The 24,295-nt window shown below is 41.1% G+C and overlaps 1 protein-coding gene across 4 annotated transcripts in view; it reads left to right on the top strand.

Annotated features, from left to right (window-relative positions):
• HIPK3 (homeodomain interacting protein kinase 3) overlaps positions 1 to 19,877 on the top strand; it is a 115,422-nt gene extending 95,545 nt beyond the window's left edge. For 3 of the 4 annotated variants that reach the window (XM_048483694.1, XM_048483695.1, XM_048483696.1), the window contains exons 8-16: positions 4,133 to 4,256; positions 5,917 to 6,035; positions 6,156 to 6,271; positions 6,373 to 6,534; positions 7,572 to 7,868; positions 9,757 to 9,897; positions 14,578 to 14,804; positions 15,077 to 15,204; positions 15,658 to 19,877. In XM_048483694.1, the coding sequence (XP_048339651.1) occupies positions 4,133 to 4,256; positions 5,917 to 6,035; positions 6,156 to 6,271; positions 6,373 to 6,534; positions 7,572 to 7,868; positions 9,757 to 9,897; positions 14,578 to 14,804; positions 15,077 to 15,204; positions 15,658 to 16,131 (1,788 nt within the window). In that variant the 3' untranslated portion in view covers positions 16,132 to 19,877. The remainder of the gene's footprint in view (positions 1 to 4,132; positions 4,257 to 5,916; positions 6,036 to 6,155; positions 6,272 to 6,372; positions 6,535 to 7,571; positions 7,869 to 9,756; positions 9,898 to 14,577; positions 14,805 to 15,076; positions 15,205 to 15,657) is intronic. The other variant, XR_007243473.1, reaches the window with a different exon arrangement.
• Positions 19,878 to 24,295: the final 4,418 nt, after the last annotated feature.

Below are 24,295 nucleotides of genomic sequence, written 5' to 3'. Positions count from 1 at the left end.
TCATGGGAGCTCGAGGGGAAGGGTTTGAGGTGCGGATCTTGGTTCCGGGCTGGGGAGATGCCCGAGCGCGGGCCTCCCCAGCGGGCATTGGGAGCGCCCGGTCTTAGACTTTCCTGGGGGTCTTCGCCCTCTGGGGAGAGACCCTCCTCCGTCAGGGTTGTAGGCCCCCCAGCCGGGCAGCCTACAATTCCTCGAAATGTCCTGGCTTGCCGCATGAGTGAGACACTTCGTCTCGGGGCTGTCTCATGGCAGCGGAGAGGGCTGGCGGCTAGAAGGCTGGCTTGATGGGCGAAAGACCCGATATCCTGGCAAGCTTTGAGCATGTCGGCCAGCTCGGGGTTCCTTCCTAGGCCTGTGATAAACTGCGGCACTCAGCGGAGGCGTTCTCCTTGGCAAAGCGCTTAAGGAGGTTAGCCCTGGGCCTCCTCGTTGTCAACCTGCCTCTTGAGGGCCTCCTGGAGCCTGTTCACAAACTCAGCATAGGGCTCTTGAGGCTTCTGCCGGGTGCTAGAAAAACTTTGGGTTGGCTGTCCGGTATTGGGGACTTTCAAAAGCATGCCTTGTAGGCGCATTCAGAGGCGACCGTAAGAGGGTGGCCACGGCAGAGCGACTTGTGCATTGGGGCTAGCGAAAGCTTCGCAGCCATAAAGCTGCGCGGTGGTGTAGGCGCCGCCAGAGGCGGCTGCCCTGCTAAAGCATTGCTGGCGGAACTTCGCTCTCCCAGATCACAAATTGTGCAGGGCTCCAGGAGCATGCGGAAGGTGGTCTTCCAGTCGTCCGGAACCATTAAGTGATTCCTCGCGATTGCCTCTAGCATGCCTCTCATGTAGGGGCTAGTGATTCCCTCGTCTCGCATCGCTTTCGCGGAGCTCAGTGAGGATGTTATAGTTTAAAGAGGCGGTATCGACAACCAGCCCGAATGACGCCACCCTCCCCTCGGTATCTGTGAAATGGGCGGGGCACAATGCAAGAATATCGGCATCGTCTTCCGTCAGGGTTTCTTTCTTCTGCAGATCGTGGCTAATACGTTCTGCGAGAGTTTTGAAACCCGCGCCATTACGTGGCTGACGGAGGTGCAGTGGCTTCGGAAAATGAAGGCCGAGCAAGGGGAGGGGGCGGCTGAGCCGCGAGGAGAGTTTGAAATGGGGCGAAGAAGGAGCAAGGGGCAGAAGGAGGACAGGCGTCAATTTAGTGGATAGAGAAAATTCCGGGGTTGAAATTGAAGGTGAAAGATCAAAAGGAGGTGACCTACAGCAAGGGAGCCATAGGTCTGCAGGCTGATGGCGACATAACATTGTCTCCGTCAGTAGCAGTGACATCGGCGCGCGAGGCTCTGTCGCGAAAGAGTCGCCCGATGTTTTCCCAGTCCTTAGATTCAATGTCCCCCCTCTGGGTACCATGGACACTGAGCTTCAATCTCCTCAACCAATTTGCGCAGCTCCCTTCTCTTCACGGGGACCCTGCCGCATTTCGCTAGCGGCTTTCAGTTAGATCAACGTGCTTGTCATAAGCCCTGCTTTTGCAAGCTCCCATACTCACCCGGTGTTCCGTCGGACGAGAGAGTGTCCTGGGGCCGTGTCTCTGGATCGCCGATCAGAGGACAGGAGATACCGAAACGGTGATCCCTGAATGCGGCGATCCAGCGGACTGCGGTATCGCGGCCCTTCCCCAGGCGACGGTGAGCAGGGTGGAGGTTCGAGGATTCGGGTTTCGGCACCAGCTTGTAGTCGACCCACGTGGTCAGCGTAAGAACGAGACGAGACGCGGAGATAACATCTGGTGGAGATCGCCAGCAGCGGGAGCCCGGAGGTCCGTGTTCCTAGCGAGTCTCCCGCGTGCTGGTTCCTGGCACCTTTTATTGTTATTCTATCGGGGGCGTGTAGGAGGGAGGACCGGGGGGAGTTCCGGGAGAGCGGGGGGCGGGAGGTCGGGAGATCATCATGTGATGCATGATCTCACCTGGCTACGTGCGGAGAGGAGCGTAAGCGTCTGAGCCTAATCCTCACCTGGGGGCAAGACCATTGTCCCTGCGCCCGGTGACTGAGCCAGACAGTTCATGACCCGTGACTCATAGGGGGATGAGGAGTGGGGGTGCGGTGCGACCAGAAGGCCGTAGGTCCGTTGGCGTCCCAACGTTCTACCACGGTGCTGCTGGGTCAGCAGTGCATTACTACAACACCAATACAGCATTGACAGGGCAGCATCACCAGATGCTTCTTTTGGCTGCAAGATATTCTAGCAGGTTGAGATACCCATCCAGGGATACCCTGCATTTGTGTCTGTTAGTGAAGATTGCTCCACCCTAGACCACTGAAGAGTGGAAAGTGTTCAGTTACCATGAATTTTCCTTACCCATCCAGAATTGCAGTCCTGAAGGAAGACTCTGGAGTGGACCTGTCTGGCTGTATTGTTCTTCCACTGTGTCTCTATTTTTATGTCTTACTACATTCTTGTTTATGTGGCTGTAGCATATTTTTGCAGTTTAGGGGAATTGGATTGCTTCTGGACCAATCTCAGAGATTGGGGGAGAAGCCCCTCCTATCAGGAATCCCCCCAAAAGGCTAGTATCCCTTCCTGCCTCCTGGGAGGAGCTTCTTTCCATCAATGAATACTGCCCCATCCTATGACCACTGAACAGGAAATTCATGGTAAGTGAACACATTTTTAATCCCTCAGGATTTAGATTAGTGTAAGAGAGAGCTGTGTGTTCTTTCATGGCATTGGAAGGAGCAGCAATATTTACAAGTGAAAAGAAAAATGTAGGTTTTAATAGCATTTCAATGGCTTGAACAATGAAATTGCTTTTTATTGTTTTAACTAGAATGTCCACATCTCACCTTCTGAAGAGGCCCAAAAGCTGACCCTGTTTCAGAATCTTACAGGGCAAGATGTGGAAATTGTATTTCAGATATAATAGCGTAGCTCAGAGATGGGAAATAAGGCATTTGTGTGTCGTTTTCTCCCCCTCACCAGCACCTGCCTGGTCATGTATGAAGTTCCCTTGTGATGTGATTGTTGTGAATACAAGTACAGAAGTAGTTTTGGACTTTATTTTGGCACTCTTATTTTGTGCCCTGCTTAGTCTTCAGCTCACACCTCACATCTGGAAACAGAGTGAGATAACTCCAGTTGTGGCACTTCTTTCAGGAGATAGCAAGGCAAAATGCCAAGCAAGCCATTCAGGCTGAGGATGAGAGGGCTGGCTGGGCAGCACATGGATAGCAATTTGGAATTCTGCTCTATTCCTGCACCAATTAGGTTTGAGTTCAGTAGCACCTTAGAAATCAACAAGATTTCCAGGGTATAAGCTTTTGGAAATCAAGGCTGCCTTTGTCAGAAACAAACGAAGGCACTTTGACTGTTGAAAGCTTACACTCTGAACATCTTGCTGGTCTCTACAGTGCTGCTGGACTCATATCTAACTGTTATATTGCAGGCTGGCATGGCTAGACTCTGAAACAATTTCTGTTCCAGATTCAGCTGAGGTTGGAAAAGCTTCTTGGGTTAGGTGGAGATGGGTGGGTGGGCTATGGCAGTTCTTTTGGTGGGGGCTGCTTCCAGTATTGCCCTCTAGATATGGGCTGGGTCCTCCTTGCAAAGCATGTTTTATGGAGCACAAGTTCAGTCGGAACATGTTTATGTTTCAAAATTGCATTATTATAGTGCCCCCATGTGGTCAAATTTCCATTTACCAGCATGTGCTGAAGAAAGAACTCTTTGCATGATGTCTTTACGTAATAGGATTTACTTGTTGCAGAGTAAATATATCCTTTAAACTATAAAAATAATAGAGAAGAAGCTGATATACATGATTTTAAAAAATTGAATATACAACCAATATATCCACATTGGCTATATTTGTTTGGCTATAATTATAGCCAACAAAATATACATAAAATATAAAAAGGAATAGAGAATTGACTGTTTAATAAAATTAATAGATCCATTAGACATGTTTCAGTAATGTTCATTGCTTAACCTTTTCATGGTAAATCATTGACTAGTTTAGTACAGCTTACCTGTATGTACTATGTACATAAAGAAGAGATCTATAACAAAATGTGTTTTTCATCCATTGGTGTAGAAAATTTAGCAATGAAGTTTTTAATTCATACACTATGTGTTGTTTCAGACATTAGCTGCATCTGCCCATTCTATTATGCATCATGGAATACCACTACAAGCAGGAACTGCTCAGTTTGGTTGTGGTGATGCTTTTCAGCACACTCTGATTATATGCCCACCTACAATCCAAGGTATGAGTCAATTAAAATGTTCAATTAAAAAATTAGGAACAGCTGGTATGACTGCTTTGTCACTATTATGCCTGAGGGAGTAGGGTATAAATAAAAAATAATGGCTGGGATCTGCAACAAAGTTTTTAATCATAATTTTGGAATCTTGGTTGCTAAATAATTCTAAATTTTCTGCCATGTATAATGGAACCTAACTTGTGCTATGACTTAAGACTTCACAAGAGGGATAGTAGAATGTGCTTCCTTTGATGGAATCTGGGAAGAAAAGCAGAGATTGTACTGCAGTTTTTCCATTGTCATTGATTTAGCAGATTTATATTGAGAACTGTAGTGGACGAAATAAATGAAAGATGATAATGGAGTCTTATGATTGCATTTTGATGCACCATCTAATGTTTAAATCCATGGAATTGCTAGTAACATTATCATCATCGTTGTTGTTGTTGTTGTTGTTGTTGTTGTTATTACATTAAATGTTTAGGCATCTTTTTAAAATAAGATTTCGCTAGCTGCTGGTACAGCAGTTTTGTAGATTTCTTGTCACTTCCATTGTGCTTAAAAGCAATGCACATACTAATTGAACTGACAGGCAGTGGTTCAGACACTGGTCAAACTAAATTTATTTTGGCCTCATGTGAGTCACATCTAAAAAGTGTCATTATTGTCAGTTGCAAGCTTTTTAAAGTTGGCAAGATTTTGTAAAAATTGGGTTAAATGTTCATACAGATCAGCATGGGTGGACTGAAATCTGAAGAGTAGTTTAACATATTGAGACCCACAACTACTTAGTAAGAATGTATAAGCACTGCAGGACTAGCAATGTCTGTCCTCTAAATCTGTCAGCTGTCAACAGATGCTGTCTCGGTCATGTTCCCTAATGAAACTCTTCTCCCTGAGTGACTGGTTTTTGCTGAAGGATCTCTCATACTTCCTTGACGAAATTTCTCTTGTGTGTTCTTTATTTTTATCACTTGGGAGTCTAGAACTGAAATGGTGCAGACCCTTGAGAATTTGTATTAATACTAGATATAACCAAAACCTTTTCAGTCTTATAATACTTGCTGCTTAACAGTTGCAGCATGTTTTAACATCTTAATCCCAGAACTATAAAGGATAGCCCACACAAGCAGTTCTGTAATTTTGTGGCAAGGAGTTCTCTAAGGAGTGTTATGCTGCATTTCAGTTTAATGTTGGTTCATTTGGTTTTAGGGCATTTCACCACTCATACTACTGGATCTAATTTTATCGAACAAATAATTAACCATTGTGGCTCTTATTACAACACTACTGCAAACGTTTGGGGACTTGAGATTTCATTTGCTGGTTCGTAAGCAAATTGCAGTTAGTAGCATAGTTGGCCTAATTTAGGTTTCGTGGCAAATTTCAAGCACTGGAAAGTTCTCTGAAATAATGGAAGGAAGGGAGAAGCTGCTGGAATCCTACTCAGTTGTTAAATCATGGTTTGGCAATCAGCTGAGTGATGGCTGAGTTGAGTCACTGAAGCAGAATGTTCTTAATGAAAGTGCACATCAGGTTGCAAGGATGAAAGTGGAAGGGATATCATTAGTTTATTTCATCAGAGAACTAGGAATTTAATGTTGTATACTTGAAGCAAAGTAAGTTGGAGTAAAGCTTAACTTTTCCCCCCTTTCCAAATTAGGCATTCCAACTAATCACGGGAAGCCCAACGGTTACTCTGTAAGGGTAGATAATACAGTGCCACTGGTAACACAAGCCCCCACCCTACCACCACTCCAGATTAGAGGGGTCCTTTCTCAGGTATGATAATTTGTTTGGCATTACAGAATTTCATTTTCAGCAATATCTTTTTGCATTTAATTTTGATGTAACATCCACATCAGTGTAGTTCTCTGAAATGTTTTTTTCTGATTATAACAGACCTGGTCTAATAGAACACAGCAGATATTGCTTCCAGCATGGCAGCAAGTAGCCCCTGTGGCTCCTACCACAACGCTTGCCTCTGATTCTTGCCCACAAAGGCTTGGAGACTGGGGGTACGTCCAAATAGTTTTGCTACTGTAAACCAGTTTCTGTGTCTTAAACCACAGCATGCAACTTTTATTTATGTGAATAATGATTTTTTTGTCCTCTCCAGGAAAGTGATTCCGCATGGCGGCCATTACAACTCAGTAATGACACAGTCTCTTTTAACCAATCAAATAACTTTATCTGCTCCTCAGCCTATCAATGTGGGCATTGCACATGTTGTCTGGCCTCAGCCCACGTCTACCAAGAGAAATAAAGTATGCCAGAACAGGTTGGTATTGTGTGGTGTCCCTGACTGGTTTAGATGTTAAATAAATAAATAAACAAACTTTCATAAAGAGAAAATATACTATAAGTGCTGCATGCTCAAAAGATTATTGTTACATACAAAGTAGTTTGGGAAACTTACTTAAAATTATATGTTGAGAAATAGCTTAAATTTCTCAGAAGCTTATTAATAACCAAGAAATGAGAACGAAAATAGTTTTGCATTGTAAATTAGCATCTGCTGCCCTTTAATCTATCTGATTCTATTACAGTAGAGACTGTGATTATGTATCCACAGAAACATTTTGGTTTGGTGATGTAAAATATTCAGGTAGCCCTAGATAGCTGTTCCTAGACTTATGTGCATGAGGGTTTGTCAAATTTGAAGTAATGAAAATAGAGACATTGTGTAATAGTGGTCATAATATGACTTAGAATAGTATTAAGAATAGTCTTTCTTTTGCTGGCAGCAAGAAACACTTTAAGTGCTCTGTGGAGAAAATGTGCCCCATCACTACAGAAGGTATTTGCAAAGGTATGGGACATTTCAGTAATGGAGATACTCAAGGTCATGAAGGACAGTTACATTGGTGAACTATGTTAAGTAACATCAATTCATGTCCACTGAAGTCAGTAAAAATAACTCTGAGAGAATTCAGTGGATTTTGAATTTGATTCAAAAATGTCTATGGTGTCCAAGCCAGCATTTCTTCATTTCTTATTTCCTTTTTAAGAGAATGGTTCCTTCAGCGTATTGTACTACATTTCATTGGTAAATCCAACCTTAAACCTTGCATTGCAGCATCTGAAGCAACCCTGCTTGTGATTTGCAATAGTTACCGGAAAAGTTTTCCATTATTTCTCTGGAAAACAACATTACAGTGTTTTCTGTATGTTCATTGTTTTATGTTTCATTTGTTATTTATACTCATTGCTGTTCAAAGTTTGTGTTCCAGTTAACGTGGGGGGAGTAGGCAAAATATTTTTTTGTTTAAAAAAAAACCTCTTTACAAAGTGTCTAAATACATGTCTTCTTCACAGGAGTAATGTGTTACAAAATACCAATATCCAAAATTCAGCATTTGTGTCTCCAAAGATAATTAATGTGAAGGCTGGTGAGAAACTAAATTGTGTAGAAGCACAGGGCAATCATAATTCAGAGGGACAAGACAACAACTGTTGCAAACCATCTGATGGGCTGGACCCTGATTCCTCCGTTTCAAGCAAACAACGTCAGGCTATCATCATTGCAGATTCCCCAAGTCCACCAGTCAGCGTGATTACCATCAGCAGTGACACGGATGAAGAAGATTTGGCACAAAGGCATTCACTTGCCAAGTAAGAAGATGCTCTTCGGTTTTAATTTCTGCTTTCCCTAGATCATTGTGAAGGCTGGAACTTTTAAGGGGCTTATTTTGTTGCCTGTGATCTAAAACTTCTTAAATGTGTAGCATTAGTAAGCAGGCATATTTGGTCTATTTTTTTTTTACAGTCAGTAGCAATGGAATGGTTTTGAAATCAAACTGGTACACACACAAACAATAAAAGATACCAGGTATAATGGAAACTGGAAAAAAATTGAAATATATGCAATGCTTACTTTCCTATCAAACGTAAACTACTTTTACTGATTGAACATAAAGTGCATCATGTATAATTTGATTTGCATATAGATTACACTATTTAGCATATTTATGGAATTTAAAAGTTTAAATATCCTCATTTTCTATAACAAAAATTACACTTATACCCATTACTTGAGAAACAGTTGCAAAGTGCTGCACTGTCAACCCAATCCAGGGTGGGGGGGAAGAGACTTGGGGAACTGTGGGCTTGAGCTGGTGTAGGTACCCACCTCATCTGCGCAAGTAGAAAATGCACGTGCGGAGGGACAAAGAGGGTGGTGGGTGGGCACTGCACAACTTGGTGGCAACTGACCCAGAAGTGCTCTGAAGTCTCAGAGCTGTGCTGGCCGAAACATGGCTGCTGGGGCAGCTTGGGGTGAGCTAGGGGCATTCCCAGGGGCAGAGCCAACTGTAAACAGGTTCGATTGGACTTTCAGCTGAGGAGCATGCCTGACACAGCCCTCAGACTTTGTTTTTTTGGCTGCCTCCCTGTGCAACCTGGATGTTTTCCCCACAGCCAGTATATCCCGGGGAAAAACTGGGATCATACATGCCAGGATGTTTCCATCTCGGTTCTCCCTCCGCATGGCAGCCCGTCAGCATGTTCAGGCCGGGAGGAAGAACTCCAGGTGATCATGCACGGCCCCCGGTTTACTTTCATTTTCCTTGCCGACATTGCCGTGCATGCGCAAACTGTCCTGGTGTTCCGCCATTCTAATTGGCTGCAGGCGGCAAGGTGAGGAAAATAAACCAGTCCGTCTCTTGCAGTGTTTGAATGGGAGCGGGAACGGTGTGTTTTTTAAAAAAGAACCACCAATTTTATCGTTTTTTGAAAGGCGCGGGATAAGGGAAATCTCGCAGGGCTGGCCCGAGTTTGACCCGGAAGCCATGCGGAAGTCATAGCCGAACTGGGATGTTTCACCTCCTTATCCCAGGATATATTGGCCATGGGGAAAACGCCCTGGAAGTCCTCTGGAAGCAGCACGGCAGCAGTGGCATCTCTAGCTGCTTCAGCCCTCTGGATTGGGCTGTGTGCCACTTAAGTACATACTTTTTTAAGTTTTTGCCATCTGAGAAGTTGGAAAAACAGTTGAAGGTAGAAAACAAATTATGTAATAAATAAAAGGAAGTGTTATCTGGAAGGAAAATAATTCCCCAAAAATAGGAATTCCAACTTTTTTGGCTATTAAGCTAAACTTTATAACATTGGAAACACTGAATTTTAAATAATGTACTATCACTAAACACATTACAGCTAATTAATTGTTGCCACAATTATTTACATTGAAACAAAAAAAAACCCTTGAAAATGTTGTATAGAATAAGAGGGTTTTTTTTCCATGCTCCCGTGAATATCCCAATTTTTCCATTGGAAAAAAATCCTTGGACTTTTCCATGATTTATAAGACAATGGTTTTCTCACACAAAAACAGAAAATATTTCATAATTTTTTTCAGTGTGAATGTGAAAACCTTTGCCTTGAGAAGCGTGTTATGAGACATTTCAGAGAAATCTGTACTCCCCCAAATATTCCAATTTTTCCATTTCTTGGGCACTAACATTTTCTAAGCCTATGTAATGTTCCTTTTTTCCTGTATTAGGTGTAAAGGTAGCCTTGATTGTGAAGCTTGCCAGAGTACCCTAAATATTGATCGTGTGTGTTCATTAAGCAGTCCTGATAGCACTTTGAGCACTAGCTCTTCTGAACAGTCCAGTCCATCTCCTTGTAAAAGGCGCAACAGGTAAGGCTTAAAAAAAAGAACTGGGTGGTATGCAAAGGCTGTTTTCTAGAAGAACTCCTGTGATGTAGGGATATATGGCATAAGCTTTCCCATGCAGCTCTATGCATCATTGTGACAATTCATCTGGATATTTTTTGATATCTGGATATTTTTGAGGAGCAAATAAGACTAAAAGATTACAGGGGGAGAAGCCTTACCAAGCTGAGTATAGGCTTTCAGTTTTAATCTTGTATATAATGAAGACTTAGAATTGTTTGGAGTGTACATGTTTCTTGCTTGAATATGACAGCTGCATACAGATCCTGAAGATTATTGATACTGGTGTTTTAAATATATGCTCAAAACTTCGTTCTGAGATGCGAGCAACCATGTTTTTCTGGTGGACCAATGGGGACTAATGATGGATCAGTGGTTAAAGCAGTTATGCTACTAATTCTTAAATACAAATTTTAAACATTTAAGTTTTCTATACAGACTTGCAGGGGACTCAAATGAAAAGCTTTGTTTAGTTGTGAATGCCTTGAATTTATGATCCATTATGGAATTATCTTGCTTCCCTGACAACAATCACCATAGTAACTAGGCTCCCCCAATTAAAAAGATGAGAGAAATTACTAGGACTGAGCCAAATGTTCCACTGCTAACAGTTACAACATGAAACAGAGTGGGTGGTGGCAGTTTCTTCAGACCCCCCCAAAACTTACCTTTTTTATTGGTTCGCTGCTATTCATAGCCTCAGGGAGCTGTAGCTCGGGCATCTTTTTTTTTGTTTGAAAAATAGCTGTTTTTCCCCCTGGTAACAGTGACATGGCAGCCAGTCAGTTTAGTTCATTTGCTTAAAATTACACATCACTGCGAACCAGTGTTCCTCACAATCATATACAAAAGATTTTTCAGGGGGTGACCAAATATACATAGCTAGAATTAGTTTAATTACAGCTATTACATTTACAGACAAGAAATATGACAGCCTCTAAAAATATACATATCAAGCTTGTTATACTAAGCATGAATGAGGTGATCATCTCTACAAGGAACAGTAATTGCATATATTTAGTTCTGATTATTTTTTAGTGGCTACAGCAAAAAAAAAAAAGCTACCTCGTAGGCCATGCTTTTATGCAAATCAGAATGCCTGTCAGGGCAGGTGGCACCTTGGCTTCGCAGCATTCTTTCCCTAGAAATTATTCTGTTTTGCATTTTCTCAGCTTGCTTGTTTCCATTTGTTCATGACTGTTCCTGAGCCTTTTGGGGAACGTATTCTGTTAGAAACTGTGCTTCCCATTTGGCTGGAACCTCATGTAGTTATTTGGCTTCCTTTTATGTTATGTATGTATCTGAAATAGCATGGCAGATAGAAATTACTTAAGTGTGGATTTCCCTATTTTTAAACACTGAATTAAAATTATCAGCACCAAAAATGTGAGACTATTTCATGCCATAGTCTAGCAATATAGTAATTCCTCCTATAAATAACTTTTGTGCTGTTGATTGCTATTTTTCTTGGTTGCTGCAACCAAGTTGCTAAAAAATCTTGTTCAGGAATCAGAGGAACTATATGCACTCCCTCGCCAAGTTGGTCTGGAGTTTTAGGCTGGGTTGTCACCAGTATGCTGGTGATACCCAGCTGTACCTGTTGTCAGGTGACTGGCCAGATATTGCCCTGGTTAATTTGGCCAATTGTCTGAAGGCCATGGTGGAATGGTTACAGCAAAGCCAACTGAAATTTAATCCAATTAATATGGAGGTTCTGTGGCTGGACTGGGGCAGGGCAGGTGGTGATGGCCAGCTTCTGACTCTTGATGGTGTACGACTTACACTTATGCTGGCTGCCAAGAGCTTGGGTGTGATCCTAGATGTCTCCTTAACTATGGAGGCACACACCATGAATGCAGTGTGCTTGACTTTCTACTATCTATGCCAAGCAAAGCAGCTGGTATCCTATCTGTCACTGCCTTACCTAGTCACAGTAACCCATGCAACGGTAATAGCATGGCAGGTTAGACTACTATAAGTCGCTCTATGCAGGGTTACCCTGGAGATTGCTCTGGAAACTTCAGCTGGTGCAAAATGTGGCTGCTCAAGTCCTTACCTTCATGGCAGGTGCATATCCAACTGGTGCTCTGCCAACTGCATTGGTCTGGGTCGAATACTAGATCAGATTCTTTGTTCCGGTAGTAATCAGAACCATCATATCTGCCAGACCGCTCTCCTAATGCATTCCTCAAAGAGCCTTGCGATCAGTGAACAACAACTTGCTGGTGGACCCTGGTCCAAAAGTTGTCTGGCTGCCCTCAACCAGAAACAGGCCTTTTGGGGCTGTGGCCCTGGCCTGATGCAACTCCGTCAAGTGAGACCAGGGCCCTCTGGGAGCTAGTACAGTTCTGCAGGGGGTATAGGAGAAAGCCGTTCCACCAGGCCTATGGCTGAGAACAGCAACATCCATTGATCTTGCCTTCTTTCGCCTTTCCCCACATTTCTTCTCTATTTTTCTTCCCTCCCTTAGTTACAAACATAAAAATGTTGGTATGGGAGGTCATACTGGAGTTTTATCTCTTGGATTCTAATGGTATTGAGATTATGCTATGTTTTTATTAATATAGATTATAAAATATTAATATTTTAATATAGATATTGTAAGTCACGGAAGAGGGGCCTATAAAATGTACAAACAAACAGATAAACTGCCTGAATGACTGTTTTCAGGTGGTTGGAACTAGGACTGTGCATCTGGATAAAGTCCAACCAAAAATAAACCTGAAAAAAGCCGTTTCAGCATTTTTTGGGTTTATTTTCAGCAGGAAAAATTACAGCAATATAAGGGAGCTGACAAGTGGATCTGAAAAATGGTGAATATTTTCAGCATTTTTGGGGCTGCTTAGGCCTGCTGTCATTAAAAATAAAAAGATGGAGGGAACCCCTCTTCCTCTTCCCTGTTGCTCTTACCTGTAGCAGCATTGCTGGAGTCTGGGAGCTCAGAGGCAGCCCACAGGGAGCTAGGAGGCATCAGCATTACAGAGCTGAATTCTGGACTCCTGGAACCCAGTATTCAGCTCTGTGCCTGCTCCATGTGGAGTTCAGAAACCTCAGGAATCTTTCAGGGTTGGGTTTAATAGACCCACAAATTTTCAGCCCCCATCCCAGCTGGTATTGGGATTCAGCTTTTGCAGGGTTTTCTAAAATTCCTGGGATTATTTAACCCGAACCAGAAAAATGCCAAAAAAGATGCACACCCCAGTTGGGCCTCACAAGTGGGTACCCAGCTACTTCTACTGACAGTGCTTTTTAGAACACAGATTGTTCTGGAAAGGTAGAGCCCCACAATGTGAATTATACCAAGAATGGGTGATCTTCAGGCTTGCACAGTCTGCTTTTGAAGGAATGTAGTGCTGTACCAATGTGCCATAACATGTACAGCATGGTGTAGTGGTTAAGAGCAGGTGCACTCTAATCTGGAGAACCGGGTTTGATTCCCCACTCTGCCACTTGAGCTGTGGAGCCTTATCTGGTGAACCAGATTAGTTTGTGCACTCCAACACATGCCAGCTGCGTGACCTTGGGCTAGTCACAGTTCTTCAGCGCTCTCTCAGCCCCTACTCCACAGGAGGGTTTTTGTTAGGGAAGAAGGGAAAGGAGATTATCAGCCCCTTTGAGTCTCCTTACAGGAGAGAAAGGGGGGATATAAATCCAAACTCTTCTTCTTCTCTTCTACATTTACAGAAAACACTTGCATGCCTTTTGTTCTCTATTATTTTAAGACTTTCATGCCTTAGTTTAAATAAAACACTCTTGACTGTCAGTGAAAAATGTTCTTCAACTCTTAAAACCATCAGAAATCTTGTGGTAGGGTAAAAACTAACACAGTTATTAGGCATAAGCTTTTGTGGTAAAAGTACAGCAAGGAGGGGGAAAATGGCCACATGAAGCCAAAAAACAAGCAATACCCTAGAGATCTGTATGTCACTATTTTGTGCAGAGCACAAATGAATACATAATGAATTGACTCTCTTGTGACCAGCAGACAATCTGTAGTACAGCTTGTTTTCAAACACTTTGCCCTCAATCTGAGATACCTTCAGTCTGAAATTATGAAATGCCCTCAATCTGAAATTATGAAAGTAAGAACCACTAATTTCAGTGGAATGCATTTCTGCAGTTGTGAGGGATAAGAAATGTTTTGGGAAGAAATAGTCAATAGTAAAAGTTGGCACTGTGCCATGTGGAGCATGCCAACATTCTGCCCACCACTGAATTATGGAAAGCAGAAGTTGCTTGAAACAGTTCCTACATAAAATCATAACTGAGATGGCAAAGATGCCTTGAAGAGAATTAAATTTTATACAAGGTCAGCCCATTCCTATTCATATTGGCTGGATGAAATGTTGACAGTTTTCATTTTTGTACAGTTTGGAATCTCCTGAGGAGTTTATAGAGATGTTCTCTGCCTGTACTTTTTAGAATTGAAGCACAAGCCAGGAACTTTAACAGGTTCATGTTCAAACAGGAGAACTTAAAATATAAAATATTTCATGTGATTTTAAATTTTACCAATTTTTGCATCCATCCCTGTGTGTATATATATTACAGAAATAATAAGATCTACCTAACAGACAAATTATAAATCTCATAGAACACAACCTACTATATGTAATAGTGCTTTACTTTATTGCTGTACTGTAGTATGTCAGATGATGATCAAGAAAGTGGCTGTGATACTGTGGATAGCTCCCCCAGTTCGGACTCTTCAGGCCATGACAGCCCATTCCATTTTGCTGAAGATACCAGGGAAAACCCAGAAACAAGAACCTCAACAAACTTGGAAGCCAAACCAGCTGTTTGCACTGTGGTGGTGCCACCAATGAAAATAGAGAACAGATTAGATGCAAATGAGCAAATGGCACACAAAGGTAATCAGAACTTATTTGTTTTACTATGGTGGCATGTTTTGTTGAATGCAGCTTTTGTATTTCTGTCAGTTTATTTTTATACAGTCCCCAAATTAAAAAATAATTACATAAATACATGTGGCTTCTGCCTCCCTACAAAAGACTACCACTATAGGATTCTGCGACATACATAATATTTATAGTTAATAGCCAAAATCGAGATGTGTGGGAAAGTGTACGCAAGTGAAATATTTAAAGCATTACCTTTTTGACCTGTTCTTATATTTTGCTAGATGCCACCTGTCAACCACTTGTAAAACGTCGATCTGCCCGTACAAAGGCAAACTATCCTTCTGGCTTTGGTAACCGTCAACGAAAATTGACATCAGCATTCCATCAGCAGCACTCAAACCTCAGTCAGGTATATATGCACTCTGACATACAGATATAAATACACTAGAATGTGGTTGGAGATTGTCTTGGAAATCTGTATAATACTCACAATCCAAGTTCATCTGGTTGTTGATCTTATCGAAGTACTTGACCTGTTATGCTAACTCTTATCGAAGTACTTGACCTGTTAAGCTAACTACTTTTAATCAAGTTACCTTAGTTCAGATATCTGGTAAATAGCATTCTTTATCTTAGAGAGGCCTAATTATCTGGCAGCTGTAGGTTATACCGAATTTGCCTTTCAACTTCTGATGAGGGTTAGTGCCTAAAACATGGAGATCAGTCTTCGAGGATCTGCACTGATTCTTTATTGATTTCCTTGCATAAATCAAGACGTTGTTTTTGACAGCATGGTCTACTTCACATGTGGGGAAAGACTGCTTTTATTATTTACAATTTAACTATCATTTCTCTTGAGCAGGTTCAACACTTTGGATCTGGGACTCAAGAGTGGAATGGAAACTGTGGACCCTGGAGACAGCAAGCCTATATCCCAACCAATGTAGCCAGTCATGCATTCTCTCTTCAACACGGAAGTCCCACTCATACCTCAGTTCATGCACATTTGGCTGGAAGTGCACATCTTGGAGGACAGCCTGCTATTTTACCTTATCCATCATCTGCACCTCTTAGTACTTCTGCTCCTGTCGCTCACATCCTAGCCTCACCATGTACTTCAAGACCGATATTACAGCATCCCACTTACAGTATATCTCATCACAATGGCATAGTTCACCAAGTCCCAGTGGGCATAAATCCCCGACTCCTTCCTTCCCCAACCATCCATCAGACTCAGTACAAACCAATTTTTCCACCACATTCTTACATAGCTTCACCTGCTTACACAGGATTTCCACTGAGTCCAACAAAACTCAGCCAGTATCCATTTATGTGAGAGGGAACTTGAGTTCAGTATGCTGAGGAAGCTCAATGAAACATGTGTTGATTTGAGAGGAAAACATGGTAGTTAATAAATATTAGCCATGGCACAAGAAAATTATTTTTTTTAATCATGTCAGACTTTGGTGCAATTTAAACAACCTTGAGCTTTAACTCACTTTTAATGTGTATTTGCACATTTGGTATAACTTGTCTTTAGTCATGTTAACTTCTTATAGAGCAACTCCAGACAGGTGACTTATGGGAGCAGAAAACCAGTTTTGCTCCTACTATTTTTTATAAATTTGCCTTCTAACAAGTGCGAGACACGTCTACATTTGGGAAGCCATTTGAGTGTACAGATTTAGAGCAACAGATGCACATGTATCATCAGTATCATGTATGAGTAACTTGTTTGTGTTACATATCTTGGTGTTCCATGTCGAGTCACTTATCTGAAAAGGTTGAGCTGTTATTCACATTGCATGTGTCCTTTTGCATGGGCAAAAATAAAGTTGCCTAGAAAATTGCTCTTAAATGTTGGTGTCCTAATAATCTCAGCTGCATTGTAAACTGTTCCCACACATAGTGCCTTAAATATTTGAGGTTGTCAATGTTACTATATTATAAATGTTGAGGACTGCAGCACTTAACATTCAGATTTGCTGATTATTTGATAAAAGTAATGCTCTTTTTTAGGTGTGTGCGTGTGCGTGTGGTATAATTTTAGTACTGAGTGTGTTTTGTTTATCTAGAAGGCAGCATGTTTTGCTGTAGCTGAATTCTGCTACCGAATGATCAGCTTCAAGAGAAGCATTTTGTAGTGCTTTAGAGAAAAAGTTGATTCAGTAGCTGTTTTTTTAAAATTGTGTTTTATACTGTTCAGTGGAACTGCAATACAACCTAAGTAGTTTATTTTCAAAGTGTTTATGTCCAATTGGATTTAATATCCTGTTTAGAGGTGCAGTAGGCATGACTTGGATAGATTATTAAAGAAAAAGCAAAATGCGAATTGATTCATGCTGTGGTTTCATCTTAGCTTGAGCAAACCATGCAGTATTTAATAAACAGTAGCGAAGTATTTACTATTGAAGCTTGAAAAGATGTGAGTACTTTTTGTGCAATTTTTCATTTATGCATGAGAGAGATTTTAGCCTTTTTACATTATAGTATTTGTTCTAGCCTTTTGGGATGTTTTCTTATTTAATACATTCCGCCAGGGACAATAAATTACATGCTTTCCCCACCCCCCTAGGAAGTGCATCTTTTCTGTGTGTTTGTGTGTTTTGTTATTGTTGTTCGTTTTCAAGTAAAATTGCTTTTGCAGCACCAAAGACTTAATCTTAATCATCCATTTCCTATAAAAGGTAGCTACTTTTTCATAGACCTCAAGTATACTGTAGTGTTAGCAATGGGTTTAAAGGACGGTATTAAACTGAGGCTTTGTTCTAGCTTATGAGGCAAGTAATAAATTGTATCATTTATCTTGAATGTATCATAGATAAAGCTGCTATATAATGATTGCCACTTCAGATAGCTGTGAAATGAGGTGATTTTAACTAGTTCTTAGCCTTCTGTTTTCTGTATAAGTCTAATTACATGAAATGGAAGGGGGAATTGATTTTGTTTTGTTTGCTTTCATGTTTGGAGTGTTGTAACTATTATATTGTAAATGATGAAAGAAATTTCATATGTTACTTTGGGTGTGTTATTTGCATCAGTATTTTATCTCCATTAACGATCACTGCATATAAGTGGGTGTATCCATGTAATTTAATTTTTTGTGCGTTCATTTTGGCATTGTGTAGACACTTAACTGTATCTTGGTGACTTGACTTTTTTATAAACAAAAGTTTCTGGAATACAGTTCTTACAGCATGGACTGGAATAAGAGTGCAGAGTATTTCTGAGGTACAATCCTAAGCATATTTACTCAGAAATAAATCCTTTTGTGTTCAGTGGGGCTTACTCCCAGGTAATTGTGCTTAGGATTGCAGCCTTGGTTACTAACAGGTTTTTCTTTGTTCCATTAACACAAGCAGTGTTTTATTTATCGTATGTTTAAGTGAAATGAATGTGCCTACATTTGATTTACTTTTAATGATTGAAATACAGCAGTATTCATAAAAACCAAAACCAGCTGTGCATTTTAATGGCTGAAAATAAAATTGAGCTCCAATATTCCCTACAGTTTGGACCACAGCCTGAGAGCCATAGGCATAATTTTACATGTTCAGTCAAGCTTTTGACCTACTGTTCTTTTTCTAGAAGCAGCTTCTGTCCTGCATCAGAAAAAGCTTTTTTGAAACTTTGCAGAAGTTTTAAAAGTTTGTGATGCAGCATGAGAAGCTGGTGTTCAGATGAGGAGTAAAAAGTTTTACTGGCATGGATAAATTCTGGAGGCTACCTAAACTAGTTCTCTGAATTTTGGTTTCAGCGGTTTTTCATAAACAGCATTTTATATAAATACAAATTGTGTGTATATATAAATATATAAGCAAGAACTATCTGACTTAAGTGCAACATGTTCAGCACATAGTAAAGTTTAAGTAAACTAAGTCAACAGAACAGATAAGCAGATTCTGCTCCTTACTGCTCGTGGTTCAACAAATTCTGATTTTCTGTTAACTCCTTGGCATGGAGAATTGGGGTTGCTTGGTGTGATTTCCATTGCTGGCAGTGGACTTGGTAAAAATTATACACATCAGAAGTTGACTTTTCTATAAAGAGAACAAAAATTGCTTTTTAAATTTACTTGGACCCTTTCTTGCTCTTGAGTATTTATTGTACTTTTAAATTATACTTAGGATATAAAGCTAATTATAATTGGCACAGTCTGCCAAGTTGAAATATGAAACCTCTGCAGTCAATATGCCCCAACTAAAGTTCATAGCCTTTAATGTATAGTAACAAGCAAATGTTTTTTATTCCCTTGTGATTTAAAAACAAACAAAGGCCTGCTGCAACCAATCTTGAGCATAATGTGTGACTCTGTGATTTTTCCATCTCTGTAGTCACAACTCTTATTCCACAGCAGTTTTTTTTAAATTCAAGTTTACTTTGGAATAAATAACTTGTGACTTCAGAGGATTAACTGTGTCTGTGCAGCACTGCCTGCAAGATAAGGGTGTAAATCTGGAAAAGTTGTCCCATATACAAAATCCTATTGATCTAATGCCTTTTAAATAAAACACTGCAGGATGACAAAATTGCATACTGTTTTTAATTTGGAGATTAATTTTATATGACTTCCTTGTATTCAGTTTTTAACTTTAATTCAGGGTGTGTTTTGATCAAATATACTACTGTGTTAACTAATTTTTAATATTATCTATTTACTGCTAATTTTAAGTTGATTTGTGTTGATTAAAAGCTAAATCACACTGCAAGCTGTAGAAAGATTTGTTTTAGAATTAATGATATTGATTTGGTTTCTAAGTTTGAACTGTTACAATTTAACAATCAGTTGTAGACTTGTGGCTTTTTGTTCTTGATTTCTGTGCTACACTAGTTTGCCATGTAGCAATTGCACTGTGCAATATTACAATAAGAGGACTGGGAAAATTTTTATGGATGTAATGTTTCCTACAGGTTGCGATAGTATTTCTCTCTAGTTCTCAGTGATTTAAATGTGACCAAGCCTTCTGTACTTTGTCACAAAAAGCGGGTTTTCCAGGTGACTATTTTGGTGAGTGTCAAAATAAGAATTTATGGTGTATTACTGTCGAGATTCACTTTGAATTAAAATATATATTACAGCGATTTGGAAGTTGACTTTTATTTTCATTAAAAGAAATTATGATCAAATAGGCCTGTACTCTGAAAGATCTATCCTGACACATTATTATGTTTGGAGGATATATAAAAACTCCTGTTGGGTTAAAGTGGCCATCGATACTTCCTATCATGTGATCTCAGTGGAAAACAGCTTTATAGACTGCAGATCTGTCAAGTTTTCAACAATCACTGGAAAAGTGATTGTCTGTGTTGTAACACTGAACTTTATTGACAAATGAGCCCCTTGAACAACTAGAGTTGCACGAGGACACTGGGAGAGAGCTCTCTGGAAAGGTCACTTGTTTGTTCCATTCCCATGCAGTAAGTTATCATGTAAAAAATCACTGTAACAGAACTCTGCAGCAGCCAGCCATCTTAGCCAAGCTTCTGCTGTAAGAAAAGATCACACACACACACACACAAACTATCAGAAAATTATCAGTGTAATCCGGAGGAGGGGGGATTAAAGGCCACTGAATGTGGTGTGAAGCCAGCACCAACATAAATGCCACTTAAAACTGATGTAAATGGCATCTGTGCTGGTGCAGGAGCACTTACCTTGGCGCTTTGGAGCCATGCGGCTATGCAACCTCTGGGCCCCAATTCTGCTGCAGCACCAGTGCTTTTCCGGCATAGGAACCCATGCCAGCACTGATGGGGGCGTTTCCAGGACGGAGCTGAATTTAGTTGGCTTCCTGAGTCCTTTTACCCCAGGAACCCCCCCTCCCCCTCAATTGGTGTGGACTTATGTCAGCAATAAGGAGGCACACCCCATTGGGCTGCATAGGAGTTTTTCACTGCCACTGGAGAAGGTTGCCTGTTTTCATGCTGGGTGTAGTGCTCCAAACCTCTGTGGAGGTGGTGAGGCTGTGACGTGCCTGACACAACTACTCCCCTCTTAGAATTACCTCACCCCTCAGGATTGAGCTGTATGCTGTTATTTCTAGCCCTTGGAAGTCTTGCATATGTTACCTAATAGCAAATGTTATATCTCAAGGTAACAGTTGCATTTTAAGTCTAAGTAAATAAAATCCTGATATGCAGCATCAACTACTGAAATATAATGATATCATACCTCTACTCCTTTAGAAAAAAACTAGCGTTCATATAGCAAAGGCCTCTGAAGATATGAATGTAGTTTAAGAGTTCTCATGATTGAAAACATAGAGGCTGGCCAGACTATAATATGGGTATCTTGCAAATCTGGGAATTCCCTTAGGTTCTAAAACACAAAGATATATCCCGCTAATACATAAACCTCAATATAAAGAGCACAGTGCGTTTATTGTGCTAGTGTGATTCCTAAACATCCACATCTCTATACTTAACAGACTGCCACTATTTACTATTGCCTAACAGATAACAATTCCTTATTACCAAACATACAATTCGTACTCATAACACAAACATACAACTCTTACTCATAACATACAATTTAGACACACAATTAAATATACTAACATACAAGAAACCATTAAGAATGTAAGAGGTTGGGGGTGTTAGCCCTTTCATGTAAAAAAACAGTTTATGTAATCCAATTTTATTAGCGTCCTCCTCTTGAACCATGAAACCAAAATAACTCAGTTGTCCATAACAAAATTGCAATGAGGCACAAGTCTTGGAGACCAGCCAAATAGATAGGCTTCTCTTCTCTCTCCGTCCTAGAGTCTAAAATGGGCTCCGTGGTGTATTCCACAAAAAGGAATCTTCTTCAGTAGAAGCTCAGCATAAGGTAGTCAATCATTTGATAAGGGCATCATAAGCTGTTAAGCTGCCTGTCCCTCCTGACTTGAATCCGAGTTACTGGTAACAGGGGTCTCTTGCAAATCTGGGAATTCCTGAGATTCTGCAAGGTACTTAGGGATACAGTGTATTTTGCAAGACAAAGATTGTGCTCATCCAGATAATGTGAGAAAGGTTCTCCTCTCAATTTCATAAGAATAGCAGATCTTCTGTCTTATAGGAAGATGCCTGTTCTGAAGGGTAAAAGCTAGTATTGATGCCATTACCTGAGGAGCCTAGCATTCAGGTTATCCCAGACTTCCAGTCAGAAAATGTCCTGATTAGTTGCCAGGAACCACTAGCTCACCTACAAAAAGTCTGATGGGTTGACTAACACCAAGGAGGTATAGGCCTAGTATAGTTGTTAAAGTTATTTCATGTTTAAAAATGAAATTCAAATTATCTAATAGCATTCATGAACTAGTTTTCAATGCAATGGATTTTATCAAAGAAATAGACAACTCCACTTTGCATCCAGAGAAGACTATAGCTTTTGAAATTTTCAACTGAATACCAGAAATGTGGGCATTGCCCTTTTTCTGTATTCAGGTCTTGAAAACTTTTCGAAGACCCTTCCCACCCCTGTTCAGCCAACCTCTGATAGAAGTAATTAATCAGTAAGGAAGTACCTTGTGTTGGGCACAAAGTTTTCCAAAAGGGATGAGGTTGATTAGAATTTGGTCTTCTGAGTTGTGACTCTATTCAATTAACAACCCCCTGGGCATTGACTTGTACCCCATGTGCAGAGAATACACCATTTTTTCTTAAACTTTGTTTTAAAAGTGTCACTGATGCAACTCTTATTATTTGAAGACAGAGACCATGGAGTATACACAGCTTTCCAAGTACTTTGAAAGTAACTGTTTGGTGGATGGTGGACTCTGATGAGAAAGGAGAGGAAGGCTTGGGACGGGCATGAGAAAGTTAAAACCTGGACTTCTAAAGTTTGAAAATTGCTGGTTTCTGTTATTTTCAGCTAATAAAATTTATATTCTGCCTTTCTGCCCTCATAGAACAACTTAGGTGGCTAACAAAATATACATAATCACACTATAAACCCAGCCCAAAAGAACAACTTGTTATTGAAGCAGTTAACACAAGAGTTGAAATACGTACAAAGACATAAAAACAATTGGAGCATTGGTAAGGAGGGAGGAGTCCCTGAAGGAATACCTATGAAACTGCTGGCAGAGGATGGCAACAGAAAGAGACAAACAAATCTTTCTAGGGAGAGAGTTCCAGAGCTTTTGATGCCATGACTGAAAAGAAGAGGAAGAAGAGTTGGATTTATATTCCCCCCTTCTCTCCTGTAAGGAGACTCAAAGGGGCTTACAAACTCCTTTCCCTTCCCCCCTCACAACAAACACCCTGTGAGGTAGGTGGGGCTGAGAGAATTTTGAATAACTGTGACTAGCCCAAGGTCACCCAGCTGCCATGTGCTGGAGTACACAAGCTAATCTAGTTCACCAGGTAAGCTTCCACAGCTCAAGTGGCAGAGTGGGGAATCAAACCCGGTTCTCCAGATTAGAGTGCACCTGCTCTTAACCACTCTTAACCACTACACCACACTGGCTCTCAACACTCTCCCAGGTTGCTACCTACCTAATATCAGAAGATACCCGAAGCAGGCCCTCTAAAGACGACCCTCGTGGTTGGGCAGGTTCAAAGGGAGTAGACTGTCATTCAATTACCTTGGTCCCAGAAAAAAATGGAGAACCAAGATTGAAGTGATATGGTCCTTAGACCCTCCCCTGTCAACCTCCTGGCTGTAGCATTCTGTACCAATTGAAATTTCTGAACATTTCTCAAGGGCAGCCCTAGGTAGAACTCATTGCAGTAATCTAATCTAGATGCAACCAGGGCATTCACTTTAGTAGCTGGATCTTTTCTGCCCAGGAAAGGCTGCACCTAGCTAACCAGTTAAAGCTGATAAAAGGCACACTTGGCCACAGTTGCCATCTACTTATCCCACTGGCGTAATGCCCATTGGGCAAGGTGGGCAGCTGCCCAGGGCATCACCTTGTGGGGGGCATCAAAATGCTGGGTTCGTTTTTGGGTATTTTTAGTGGTTTTCCATTTTTGGCCTGCAGGGGGCGCAGTTTTTAGGCTAGTGGCACCAAGATTTCAGCGTATCATCAGGAGACTGTCCTTATGCTACTCCCCAAGTTTGGTGAGGTTTGGTTCAGGGAGTTTAAAGTTGTGGACTCCCAAAGGGGGTGCCCCCATCCCTAATTGTTTCCAATGGGAGCTAATAGGAGATGGGGGCTACAGTTTTGAGGGTCCATAACTTTGGCCCCCCTGAACCAAACTATACCAAACCTGGGGGGTATCATTAGGGCAGTCTCCTGATGAGACCCTGAAAGTTTTGAGACTGTGCCTTCAGAAATGTGCCCCTTCCAGCCTGCAACCCCCATTGACAGCAATGCAGAAAACTCAATGCAGAACAAAGATTATTGGGCAAATTTCGAGATGTGCTTGCAGGGAGGGCATTTTTGGACATATCAGCACCAAAATTTCAGGGTATCATCTGGAGACTGTCATGATGGCACCCACAAGGTTTGGTGCAGTTTGGTTCAGGGGGTCCAAAGTTATGGACCCTCAAAAGGGTAGCCCCATCTCCT

Source organism: Sphaerodactylus townsendi, linkage group LG02, assembly GCF_021028975.2.
Source record: "Sphaerodactylus townsendi isolate TG3544 linkage group LG02, MPM_Stown_v2.3, whole genome shotgun sequence".
In the NCBI taxonomy this organism is placed as follows: Eukaryota; Metazoa; Chordata; class Lepidosauria; order Squamata; family Sphaerodactylidae; genus Sphaerodactylus; species Sphaerodactylus townsendi.
Note: the sequence above shows the minus strand (reverse complement) of the source record. Positions and strands in the feature narration are given on the sequence as shown.